This window comes from Phacochoerus africanus, chromosome 2, assembly GCF_016906955.1.
Source record: "Phacochoerus africanus isolate WHEZ1 chromosome 2, ROS_Pafr_v1, whole genome shotgun sequence".
Taxonomy (NCBI): Eukaryota; Metazoa; Chordata; class Mammalia; order Artiodactyla; family Suidae; genus Phacochoerus; species Phacochoerus africanus.
The window spans coordinates 279,351,751-279,364,304 of NC_062545.1; the positions used below are offsets into that span (position 1 = coordinate 279,351,751).

A 12,554-nucleotide genomic window follows, 5' to 3' on the forward strand; every position below is an offset into this window, starting at 1 on the left:
GCGTTCACCCAGAACTGGTGTGCTGAGCCGGCTGAGCGGGCGCAGACCTGCTGGCACAGGGGCTGACCCTGCTCAGGGGCTGCTTTGCCCCGTTTTGTAGTTTGCTGCTCTAGCAAGTCCCCTCCTTCAGTGCAAAGGTGCTGACCTAGTGGTGGGCACTTCCTTCCCAGCCCCCAGATCTGCCCGGCCAAACCCAGCCAGGGACAGGTGTGAGCGGTCAGGAAGGTGAGACCAGGGGACCCCAGGAGCGATGATGGCCCCTTGACCACGTTTCACTTCTCCTCCGTCCCCTCCGTGTCCCCCAGCCCCTCACAGCCCTTCTCGGTGTCCCCCTGCCCCTCTCAGGCCCCTCTGTGCCCCCCAGCCCCTCAGGCCCCCTCCATGTCCCCAGCCCTCTTGGTGTCCCCCAGCCTCTCTCAGCCCTCCCCAGGTCTCCTGAGTCTGGGGTTCACCCTGGCCTTGGGAAGAGTTAGCCACCTGTTCTGAGAGTCACAAGGGGCTTCATGGGAGCAAGACCCCCGCGATAGGCTCACACCCCCCCTCCTTTTGGCTTCCCCCCAATTTTGTGGCCTCAGGATACACCAGGGGTTCTGCCATCAGCCTCCCTCCCATGGAAGTCCCCTGAGGAGGGGCTGGGCCTGGCTAGTTCCCAGGGGACATGGTGGGGGCCCCCCCCAGTGGGAAGGCGCTGAGAGGGGAGGTCGGCACTCCCGCGCCTCTCCTTCCGGGGCGGGTGAGGCCGCCCACAAAGGCTCACTGCTGGGTCCTTTGAGGCTGAGGATCACTGTCTGCCTGCTGCTCCTGCCGGGCGGTAACGCACCCTCCCGCTGGGACCATGGCCACGGGTAAACAGAGCCGTCGTTGTGGAAGCTTCCAACAGCTGCAGGCTGGGGCGGGAGGGGCGGGTGCCCGGCACGCCCGCAGTCCCGGCCCAGGCTTCCCTGGGTCTGGCCTGCTCTGCCCTGCATCCCACCAGGCCACAGACCCCCACTGGGCCCAGACACCTGGGCCCGGGCCCTCTGCCCCACGCAAGGCCAGCTCTCCACTCTGTGGCAGAGGGCGGGGACCTGCAGGGCCTCCCCCCGCCAGCCCTGTGCAGCAGTGGCAACTGTGGTCCTTGGCTGAGAGCCACAGGGAGGCTCTGGCTGTCTTGTTCCCAGCCAGTGTTCACTTCCGAAGGGCAAGGCAGACAATCTGGTGCCCCGGAGAGAGCTCTGGGGCTCTCTCCCGGGTGAGTGACACAACCTCTTCTTGTTTCCTGTAAAGGAGCAGTGCCGCACTGGACTCCCAGGCCCATGGGCACCAGTCACAGGGAGTGGGCCTGTACCAGTGGGGTCCCAGTCCAGGGGGTGGCTGAGGTGGCACGGTTTTGACAAACACCTCAAAGAGAAACCTCAGCAGGCTTTGCACAGCTGACTTGGAGAAAAATCGGAGCTTCTCCTTTTCTCACCAATTTGTGGATTTGTGACAATTTAATGCTACCAGGCCCAAGAACCCCCCTGCTGCAGTGCCAGGGCCTTGCAGACTGCTGTTTGGGCAGCTAAGCAACTTTGCAGGGCACTGTGAGAACCCAGAATGCCAGGCAGTGACCCTGCACACCCCATACGCCACAGCCTGTGGCCAGGAGAAGCCAGACCCACCTTCCTGGATGGAGGGGGCTGGTCCCCAGGCCCTGCTGGGACTGACAAGCAGCACCTGGTACATGCTGACTCACCCTCCAGGTCAGGACTGCAGCCCCGAGGAGCACAGCGGCAGCCCACTCTCAGGGACGGGAAGGCAGTGTCTATGCCAGCACGCGCGGCCTGACCCAACAGTGTCACCCACCACGAAGTGTACGGTGATGTGTCGCAACCCTGCAGTGTGCCATGACCCTGGGCATTACGGATTACATGGAGAGGAGGGAAGCGGTTCTCTCTAGATAGAAATGACCAGGTATTGTTTTCAACGCCCTCGAGTTGGGGAGCAAAGGAGAGTAAGAACCTTACTGAGAAAATCAGAACCTAGAGCCCCCCCCCCCCCCCCCCCCCGTTTAGCACGGCAGGGAGACTGCACGGGAGGACCCAAGACCCAAGTAATTCATTGTGTTTTAAGATGTTTCCCAAATATAAGGCAACTGTACTCTTTCTAGAACGATTGATTCAAGGGGTGACCGCATGTAATTTAACAGCTTTTCCTTCATAAGTTGGCCCCGCCTCCGCGAACAACACACAAAACGCAAAAGCAGTTGTCCACCCGGGCGTACCGATCCACGGTTGCCTAGAGGCCTGGGCGCCGCCCTGCTCTCCACGCAGCTCTGTGCACCCCTGGGGCCAAGGCACCAAGGCGACGGGCGCGGAGCCAGCGCGGTCTCCACAACAAGCTGCTGCCGGGCAGAGCCCCGTGCCGCCCCGCCCTCCTCTCCCCACCCGTGCCCACCTCTCCCCGCCTCGGCCCCTCGCCCCAGCCCCGCGCAGCGGGCCCACGTGCTCCCTCACCTTGCCCGCGACGGGTGCGAGCCTGCGGACCAAGGAAGGGAGCAGGGAGCCCTAGGGCCTCCGCTGCTCTGCGGGGAGGGTCCGACTCCACCGAAACGCCCGCCCCGGCGCCGCCGTCCCTTGGCCCCTGAGCCCCGCGTCTCTCTGCCGTGAACCGCCCCGCGGCTCGGAGACCCGCCAAGGTGCGCCCGGAAGCCCACCCGAAGGCGCACGGCGGGGCCCGGGCCCTCGCGCTCGCCCACGGGGCGCGGCCTGCCCCCCTTTCCCCAGCCCTCTGCCGTCCCTCCTCCGCGGCCCGGCGGAAGGCCTCGTCCCCGCCCTCACAGTCTCCGCGCACTGCGGCGGTTACCAGGACGCTCGCCCTGCGCAGCCAATAGCACCAGCCTGTCGGCGTGCTCTCCAGGACCAGCCAATGAAAGGACAAATCAATCATTTGAAACATCCAATGGACAGAGCACCGCAGAGCGAGGGGGGGCATTTTGATAGGGAGAGCTGAGGCCACGGCTGACCAATAAAGAGTGAAAGGCTTTGGTAGGGTGGGCTTTAGAACCCTCGATTGATCGGGCCTCAGCCAATCAAACGAGTCCGCTTGCCAGCCTCGTTCCTGTAGCCCAATACCGGGCTGACGGGGGCGGGTGCGGTGAGTATATAAGTGCCGGCGGTGCGTCGGTTGTAGCACTCTGCGCGCCCGCTCTTCGGCTTTTCTTACAGGTCTCCTGCTGCCGCAGCCGTCGCCTCCGCCCCTGCCGTCGCCGCCGCAGCCATGAGGGAGATCGTGCACCTGCAGGCCGGCCAGTGCGGCAACCAGATCGGCGCCAAGGTGAACTGAGGCATCGGGTCTGGCGCAGATCCTCCGGGCGGGGCCGGCGGGCGCCAGGAAAGATGGCGGCAGCGGGCGGACGGCGCCCCCGCATTGCGGCCCCGCGCGGCGCGGGGACCCGAGACCCGGCGAGGACCGCTGCGCGGCCCGGCGGGGGCATGCTGGTGGCGGCGGCGGCGGCGGCGGTGGCAGGGGGGTGGGGGGAGGGGAGTGGAGGGCCGCGCCGTCCGGGGCGGGGCGGGCTCCGGGCTGCTCCGGCGTGACTCAGCCCCGGTCCGCCCGCGTCTCCCGCAGTTTTGGGAGGTGATCAGCGACGAGCATGGCATCGATCCTACCGGCACCTACCATGGGGACAGCGACCTGCAGCTGGAGCGGATCAACGTGTACTACAACGAGGCCACCGGTGAGACCCCCGCGCCCATTCCCCACCCCCTTGCCGCCCGGCGGCCCTTGCCACGCTGACCCTCTCCTGTCCCCCAGGTGGCAAGTACGTGCCTCGCGCCGTGCTCGTGGACCTTGAGCCGGGCACCATGGACTCCGTGCGCTCGGGGCCTTTCGGGCAGATCTTCAGGCCGGACAACTTTGTCTTCGGTGAGCGGCGGCTCCGGTTGGGTGGTGGCTTGATAGCTAGAACGACTCAGAGGTCAAGGGGTGCCCAAGGTCGCCGTCTTCAGGACCGCAGAGCCGAGGTCCTGAGCCACTGTGCCCCGTAGAGGCTGGGCTCCGGGGCAACCCCCCGCCTTGAATCCCTCAATCCCCTCTCCTAAAGCGGCTTTCGGGGGAAGGCCCAGCTGTCGGTGCTTGGGGAAGGAGCAGATGTCATCTCCCTGCTGACAAGGCTGGGGTGGTGACAGCGGCAGCTCGGCTTCCTGTGGGAATTGGCAGGCGCTGCCTGTGGGAGCGGCCAGCTTGTTCGACGACCTTAGCTTGGCTCCTTAACTTTTAATGGGGTGATTGTCGTCTTATCAGTTTGGGGGGTTTGTCGGCTCTTCTGCAGGATGGGCTTTGTGCGTCACCACACGGTGTGTTATTTGGCCTCTTTGGTGGCCCCAGAGTGATCGGCTGCCCTCTTACAGGTCAGAGTGGTGCCGGGAACAACTGGGCCAAGGGGCACTACACAGAAGGCGCAGAGCTTGTCGACTCGGTGCTGGATGTCGTGAGGAAGGAGGCAGAGAGCTGTGACTGCCTGCAGGGCTTCCAGCTGACCCACTCGCTGGGTGGGGGGACCGGGTCTGGGATGGGCACCCTGCTCATCAGCAAGATCCGGGAGGAGTACCCCGACCGCATCATGAACACCTTCAGCGTGGTGCCCTCGCCCAAGGTGTCGGACACGGTGGTGGAGCCCTACAACGCCACCCTCTCCGTGCACCAGCTGGTGGAGAACACGGACGAGACCTACTGCATCGACAACGAGGCCCTGTACGACATCTGCTTCCGCACCCTGAAGCTGACCACGCCCACCTACGGGGACCTCAACCACCTGGTGTCGGCCACCATGAGCGGGGTCACCACCTGCCTGCGCTTCCCCGGCCAGCTCAACGCCGACCTGCGCAAGCTGGCCGTGAACATGGTGCCCTTCCCGCGCCTGCACTTCTTCATGCCCGGCTTCGCGCCGCTGACCAGCCGCGGCAGCCAGCAGTACCGCGCGCTGACGGTGCCCGAGCTCACGCAGCAGATGTTCGACGCCAAGAACATGATGGCCGCCTGCGACCCGCGCCACGGCCGCTACCTGACGGTGGCTGCTGTGTTCAGGGGCCGCATGTCCATGAAGGAGGTGGACGAGCAGATGCTCAACGTGCAGAACAAGAACAGCAGCTACTTCGTGGAGTGGATCCCCAACAACGTCAAGACGGCCGTGTGCGACATCCCGCCGCGCGGCCTCAAGATGTCGGCCACCTTCATCGGCAACAGCACGGCCATCCAGGAGCTGTTCAAGCGCATCTCGGAGCAGTTCACGGCCATGTTCCGGCGCAAGGCCTTCCTGCACTGGTACACGGGCGAGGGCATGGACGAGATGGAGTTCACCGAGGCCGAGAGCAACATGAACGACCTGGTGTCCGAGTACCAGCAGTACCAGGACGCCACGGCCGAGGAGGAGGGCGAGTTCGAGGAGGAGGCCGAGGAGGAGGTGGCCTAGGGCCGTGTGGTACCCATGGGACCTCTTTATTCACTCCCAGCCTGTTCTCTGATAGCTCCGTCTCATCGTGTGTGTATCTGTTCTTCTTCCTGTCTCGACATCACATGCTGTACAGACACCACCATTAAAGCCTTTTCATAGTGGCTGCTTTCGCCTCTCCAGTTCTTTCTGATAGGCTTTTCGGGTGCTGTTGCCGAAGGTCAGCGCGTAGTTGTCCCGTGCGGCTGCAAAGGGCAAGGCCGCGGCGAGCTCAGGGTGAGCGTGCAGGTGGCCGTTGGGAGGGTGGGCGCAGCCTGGGAACACGCAGACTCCTGGGGAGGGGAGGGTTCCCTGGGCACCTGCCTCTTGGAGGCGGGCCTGGCTGTGCACAGGGAAGCTTCTAGTTTTCGGTGTGAGCCCCTGCCCTGCCACGCCGGGGACAGCAGGGAGTCTGACTCAGGGGAACCCTGTGGTCACACGGCGGGCCTGCCTGTGGCTTGGTGGGGGTGAGGGGCCCCAGCCACCGTCCCCTCCCCACAGTGGCGTGTCACCACGACCTTGCCTGTCAGGTGGGCAAGGAGTCTACTGCACTCACATGGTATGAACCCCATGTAGAAAGGTCTCAGGCCCTGGCTGTTGTAGATGGCGTTGCTGGGCCAGTGCGTTCTGGGCAGCCTCTCCCCCAGGGCGCAGATGGGATTTCTGAGCAGGAACTGGGGAGACAGGCAGGCCCTGCCCTGTGCTACCTCCCCCAGCTGGAAACCGGTAAGCAGAAGGCCCCAGTGGGTACGGGGCTGGCATTCATTCTCCTGGGAGGTGGCTCAAGCGTCTCTTCTGTCCCCCCCCCCAACAACACTCCAGAGCTGGGGGCCCAGACCTGGCCGGAAGGACTGGGAGGAAGGGGGCAGAGGGGAGCAGCCTCTCTGGGCCAGCAGAACCCGCAGAGGGCCGAGGCGTGGCATGCTTCGGTGGGCACCTGGGAGCAGGTATGGGCGTGGTGTGCACGTACCTGGCTCTTGTCAAACTCATCCATGGCCTGCGTGAGCCCATCGTGGTAATTCGTCCCCATCACCCAGGCAAAGCGGGGGATGAAGCCAGCATAGCCTGGGAGGGGAGGAGGAGGTCAGAGTCCCCCCACCCCAGGTCTCCCACCTTCCCCTGGGCTCCCAGGGCTGTCAGGTCAGGACCCCTCTTCCACCCTAAACGCTGCTGGTGGGGTCGGGGTGGGGCCAGAGCCCTTGCACGGCCTGTCACCTCAGTGCTCTCCCCAGACCTGCCTGGGCTCTTGCAGCCCTGGGAGGGGGCAGGGTCGGATGCCCCCCCGCCAGGGGCCTTGCAGCCTTGGGGGGCTGTTGGCTGTCCCCTAGCCTGGGCCCCGGCACCCACCTGAGATGGCCTTGCGTTGGATCAGGTTGGGGTGGTCCAGCTGCGGCAGCCTGTGGAGCCTGCCCACGCCTAGGGTCTCCTGCTGGTGCCCTGGGGGCGGGTACATATCCTGCCTGCAGTGGTACAGCTGAAAGCAGGCGGGAAGTCACCACCCCAGCCCCCACCTGGGCCTGGCTGGGGTGAGGCTCCTCCCACAGCTCCCTGGGCTCCCAGTTACCTGGTACTGCCCGGGGGCCTCGTGGGCAGGGGTGGTGCTCTTCCAGCCCTCTTCCCCTAAGGCCAGCCGCAGGCCCGGGTGTCCGAGGTCCCTGGAGTCCCCCTTCCTGCCTGGTGGGCATGGCGGGTAGGGGGGGTAGGGCATGAACCCTGCAGGCAGTGGGGCTTGCCAGGCAACCTTCTCTGCCTCCAGTGGCCCCTGGGCATCCACCCCCTGTGGTGGGAACCGGCCCAGGACCTCAAAGTTCTTGTAGGGCTTCCGACCTGTATGGACAGAGCAGCCTTGAGCGACAGCGGGTGGGAGGACGTCCCTGGAGCAGCAGGGCCCGTGGGCAGGCGGTTACCAGTGTAGTGGGGGAGGTAGGGCTCGGTCAGGTCACGGCAGGGCACGAGAGGCGGCTTGGATTTGCTGAAGTCCTCGATGAACTTGGGCTTGGCTATGGGGGACAGCACGGAGCAGGGGCTCTTGCGCACGCTGGGGTCTGTGAGCAGCTGCGCCGTGGTGCGCCCGTAGGTGTCCCCCACCTGGTAGCGCAGCTGCGGGTAGAAGCCAGCGTAGCTGCGAAGGAGAGAGGGGGAGGCCCCTGCGAGCAGGCGCACAGCCGGCCTGCTGGCCACAGGCAGGCTGTTCCACCTCCCCTGCCTTCTGGGACGCTCGAGGCTCCAACGGGCAGCCCTCGCCAAGCACTGAGAAGAGCCCCACCCCCAGGAGGGGTGCTCCGTCGACACGATCGCCATTGGGGCATCCCCCCGCCCCGGCACCCAGCCACCTTCCAACAACAAGGGGCTCAGAGAGGAGGGAACGGAACGGGGAGCTCTGTCCCCTCAGAGCGAATAGGGATGGTGACAGGGTCTGGGCTGAGGCACAGGGGAGCCGGCTGTACACGAGGTGGTCCCACCAGGAAGGAGCGGCCGGTGGCTGCCCAGGCGGCTGGTGGGAGGCGAGGTTGAGCTGAGCGTTGTGGGGGTGTCTGCTGCTAAGCCCTGAAGGGTGGCCGGTGTGACACCCATGGAATGTGAGTTGTTTTCTTTCTAAATCTGCTAAAGTGAAGGCAGGTTCGTTAACGAGCTGAGCAAGGCTGAAGGCAGAGCCTCTTCAGGGTCGTCTTGCCCAAGAGAGGGGTCTGGTCCTTTTGTTTGTTTGCTCGCTTGCTTTTTAGGGCCGCACCCGTGGCACATGGAGGTTCCCAGGCTAGGGGTCCGATCGGAGCTGTAGCCGCCGGCCTGCACCACCGCCACAGCAACGCCGGATGCTTAACCCACTGAGCGAGGCCAGGGACCGAACCCGCAGTGTCATGGTTCCTAGTTGGATTCGTTTCTACTGCACCACGACAGGGACGCCAAGATGAGGCTGGTTCTTCCCAGGCTTTTCCTTGCACGTGGATATGTGTGCAGGTGTGCCCACACACGCTGGGGAGGCCTGTCTCTGATTTTGACGTGGGGGCAGCCGCTGAAGCAGCCTGGCTATCCGCGGCCATCCGTCCACTCGGGATGCTGATCTCTCTGTAAAGCGTGGCACTCTCTGGAGTGAGAGGCCAGTCTCCCCAGCTGTCAGGCTGCCCCCCGTTTCTGCGCTCCACAAACATGCTGACAACCAGTATATGCCTGCAGCAGCAGGGGGGTTACCAGGCCCCTGCAGCCCCACCCCCACTCCCTGGCCTCCCAGGTCCACAGGCCAGGCTCCTGCTCAAGGGCCCCACCCTCTGGCCGCTGCCTCCTGGGGCGCCCCTCACAGCTGGCCTTGAGCACACAGGCCCCAGCCCTGCTCCCCGATGCCTGGCCCCAGCCTCCCTCCGTCCGGGGCTCCGGGGCTTACCCAGGGATGTAGTGAGGTTCTGGCGGAAAGAGGCTGTGCTTCTGAGTGGTTGTCATCTCGGCTCAGCTCTGCTGTGTCCAGCTCCAGCCCCTCTGCTGCCTGCATCTTGCTCCCTCGGGGAGAGGAGCCCTGTTGCCTGGCAACCATTGTGACGAGGCCGCCGAACACACGCCCATTTCATGGTCCGGACACTGAGGCCCAGGCAGGCCGGGAGGTGGCAGACTGAGGACCCAGAGCTTGGAAAACCAGGACTAGTTGCAGCTGAGTCCGCCCCGCGAGGAAGCGAGGGTCGACGTGGGGCCTGGGCTTGCTGCCTGCAGGACACCAGTAGCCAAGTGAACAACAGCCCCCAGCGTGAGGCTAGGGGAGCCCCCCCCCCAGGCCCCTTTCTCAGACCAGAGGCCCCGGGAGCTTTGGCAGCGGCGTCGCCATCCTCGGAGGGACGGTCTAGCCGCAGAGCTGCGGGGACGCTGTCCTGGAGGGCATTTTCCCTGGCGCTGAGCACTCTTTTCCGTTTTAAACACGTCCTGATTGTGTGTGTGTGAGGGGAGGACTTTCTCACCATAAAAATGAGGAAAACCACCAGAGAGGAAAAGACCAGTGGGTTCAAAGACACGTCACGCAGATGTGGAAAAGAAAAGCAGTGCACGCAGTATTCAAAGACGGACGACAAACCGGGACAAACGTTTGCAGCAAGTGTTCGGTGCAGATATGATATCGGTAGAAAGAACCGACAGAACAAACCTAAAAAAAGAGTCCCCGAGAGAGAGAAGCACGCACGTTAATGTCGCCGCCTCGGGGACCGGCGTCTGTGCACAAACGGGCAGAAGACGGAGCCTCCCCCGGATAAACGCCGCCGGGACGATGCTGCTGGCGGTTTCAGACACACCTGGGCAGCATGAGAACCACCTGGAACCTGGGGACATGGGGCAAGTGCCTCCAGACGGCTCCGCTTTGGCCCAGGGCTTCCGCTTGGTGCGTCTGTCCTGAGGACGTGATGGGTGTTCGGGGCGACGGGCGAGCACGTCCCCATCCCCGGGAGAGGCCCGCGCTCCCCATGACCCGCGGCACACGGAGGGTCCCAGGCTAGGCGGTCGCATGGGAGCCTCCACCACAGCCACAGCCACAGCCACGCGGATCCGAGCCGCATCCAGCTCATGGCCGGGCCAGGGATGGAAGCACTGAGCCAGGCCAGGGGTGGAACCCGAAACCTCGTGGTTCCTAGTTGGATTTGTTAACCACTGAGCCACGACGGGAACTCCTGCGGCATACGGAGGGTCCCAGGCCAGGGGTTGCATCAGAGCTGTAGCTGCCGGCCTACACCACAGTCACAGCAAGGCAGGATCCAAGCCAGGTCTGCAACCTACACCACAGCTCATGCGCCAGATTCTTAACCCACTGAGTGAGGCCAGGGATCGAACCTGTGCCCTCATGGACACTATTGGGTTTGTCACTGCTGAGATACAACGGAAACTCCAAAATGTGTATTTTTTCTAAGAGTTCTCTACCAGTCTGTCCATCTGGACCGCCCGCCCAGCCAGGCAGGGTCCGTGCTGGATGGGAGGGGTCTGGAGAGGACACGGAGGGTAAGACGTTCGGGCCGGGTCCTGCCTAGCTTAGGCCAAGGTCAGGGCCAGGGCTGGGGCTGGTCGGCTGGTTGGCTCTGGGGGGCCCTGCTGGCCAGATGGACTGTGGCTCACTCAGCCTCGTTGTTCCTTTGCGTTGCAGCCTAAGTAGCTCCGTCCACTCGGGATAGCTTGCAGCCCCTGTGCCCCACACCTCAGCCCTGCCAGGGCCGCTGGGCCTGCCTGAAGGTCAGCCCGGTCCACGCGGCCCCCCCCACTGCTGCCCTGCTTTCCCCAGGGCAGTTTCCAGGCGGCTCCTGGACCCCCCCCCCCCCCCCCCCGCCTGACACCTCCTTCCAACGGCCGTGCACAGCTCGGCACCCCCAGCTCTGCCAAGGCCTCGGTCTCCCCAGAAGCCCTACTAGAGTGGACCTCCAACTCCCTGGGAGACCCTAAAATCCAGGAAAGTGGAAGGTTGGGCCAGGAAAGGGGGAGGGAGGAAAGGAGGCCGAGCCAGGGGTGGGGCCGCGGGGCTACTCGCCAAGGCCGGTCCCAGGCACCCACCTGGCCGGTCAGGGCAGGGGCTCCTCCAGGGCTGGACACTGCTGCTTCTCCAGGGAGGCCCTGGCGACGGTGGGGGCACTGCCAGCCGGTGAGGTCACAGAACCCCATGACGTCCCTGGAGGAGGGAGCCAGAGACCCTAACAATGAATTTTGACCAGAAGGCCGTTAAATTCCTGGCAAATTTTCACATCTATGGAGGCAAACACTGGACCCACGGCCCCCTGAGACAGATGACACTTCTGCCTTCCCTGTACCTCCCGGGCGACAGGCGGGCTGCGGGCAGCAGAGGGGGGTGGCCATCGGGCTGGGCCAACAGCGGCTGTCCACGACTCTCGCAGGAGGCCCGGTGCTGCTGTGCTGCTGTCAGGCCTGGAGCTGGAGCTGGGGGCCGCCTGGGGTGAGAGGTGGCCCCCAGGGGTGCAGGAGCTTCCAGCAGGCCCCAGGATGCACATGGGCCTCCTCTCCGGGCCCCCGCCCGCCTGCGCCTGGACCCGGAAGGAGCCGTGTGAGGGAGGGTTCCTGCTCCCCCAGCCCCAGTTCCTTCAGGAGGCAGGCAGGGGCTGCGGGGGCGCCCCCGGGAGGACCCAGACCCAGAGCTTGCTTTCTGCCAGTGCTGGAGCGACGCCCTCCCGTCGGGACCGACCTGGATGTCCCCGGCCCCACCAGGTACCAGGTGCCAGATGCTTCCATACGCTCGTCCTTCCCACACCCTCACTTCAGCATCGGCCGCAAGCACCCCCCCCCCACGGTTTGTGCCCCTCCCCGTGCCCTCACCCGCCCCAGGAGTGGGACCCCAGCCATCAGCCTCCCTGGTGTGACACGGCCCTCCACTGCAGAGGGCGGTGGCCGCAGGGCCTGGCAGACCATGTGGTTCCAGAGCGAAAGCCCCTTCACCCAGAAAGCTGACTTCAACCGAGAGCAAAAGGTGGGGAGCTCACCCCGCGGGTCCGGGGGGGCCCTCCAGGGACGGTCCTGTAGCAGCTTCTCCCCGCAGTGGCCGTCACCTGCCGACTACCAGCTGCTCAGCCCGCCTGCAGGGCCGGCCTTCAGCTTTGGGGGCCACCCCGGCTCCAGGCCCCCCCGGGCCAGAGCCCGCCCCGGGCGGCTGCAGGCATGGGGTGTGGGGCCCTGGGCCCAGCGCCCCCTGCAGCCCCCTCCTCCAGCCCCACGGGACGAGACGGGCCCCAGCCCCAACAGCTACAACATCCTTCCTGGGTGCCGTCTGCGGAGCCCAAGCCCGCCCGCCTTCTCCATGAGCCGCTCGCCGCTGCTGGCCTCCTGGGTGGGCTCCTGTAAGGGAGCAGGGGCCTGGGGGAGGGGGGCTCCGGGTGGCATGTGGGGGGTGGGGGGCAGGCCTTGCGCACGGCTCCTCCCTTCTTTCTCTGCAGCCTGCACCCCGGGCCCCGCTGCCTACGACGTGGAGGACCGCTACAGCACACGCTTCCCCTGGGCACCCCGGGCGGTCATCCAAGGCGTGCGAAGACCCAAGCGCCACGACACGGGCCCCTTCTGCACACTCTAGAGCCCACCGGGTGCGGGGGCCGCTCGGTTGCCAGGGGTTACCCTGGCCTCCCTCTGGAACTCAGTGTCCCCACCT

General features: G+C 65.3%; 3 protein-coding genes across 3 annotated transcripts; 2 read left to right on the forward strand and 1 right to left on the reverse strand.

Annotated features, from left to right (window-relative positions):
• The first annotated feature begins 3,141 nt into the window (after positions 1 to 3,141).
• On the forward strand, positions 3,142 to 5,574 carry TUBB4B (tubulin beta 4B class IVb). The gene is made up of 4 exons (XM_047769061.1): positions 3,142 to 3,294; positions 3,589 to 3,697; positions 3,775 to 3,885; positions 4,371 to 5,574. Exons 1-4 carry the CDS (start codon positions 3,238 to 3,240, stop codon positions 5,429 to 5,431), a joined length of 1,338 nt encoding a protein of 445 aa, XP_047625017.1. The 5' UTR covers positions 3,142 to 3,237; the 3' UTR covers positions 5,432 to 5,574.
• On the reverse strand, positions 5,567 to 9,129 carry FAM166A (family with sequence similarity 166 member A). Its single transcript, XM_047769062.1, has 7 exons — positions 8,829 to 9,129; positions 7,357 to 7,571; positions 7,014 to 7,276; positions 6,797 to 6,923; positions 6,420 to 6,514; positions 6,006 to 6,123; positions 5,567 to 5,655 (listed from the first exon to the last, which is right to left on the reverse strand). Exons 1-7 carry the CDS (start codon positions 8,882 to 8,884, stop codon positions 5,567 to 5,569), a joined length of 963 nt encoding a protein of 320 aa, XP_047625018.1. The 5' UTR covers positions 8,885 to 9,129.
• A 1,971-nt stretch (positions 9,130 to 11,100) lies between these two features.
• Positions 11,101 to 12,492, forward strand: STPG3 (sperm-tail PG-rich repeat containing 3). The gene is made up of 6 exons (XM_047769307.1): positions 11,101 to 11,225; positions 11,296 to 11,462; positions 11,569 to 11,705; positions 11,796 to 11,882; positions 11,952 to 12,249; positions 12,346 to 12,492. Exons 1-6 carry the CDS (start codon positions 11,101 to 11,103, stop codon positions 12,477 to 12,479), a joined length of 948 nt encoding a protein of 315 aa, XP_047625263.1. The 3' UTR covers positions 12,480 to 12,492.
• The last annotated feature ends 62 nt before the right edge of the window (positions 12,493 to 12,554 follow it).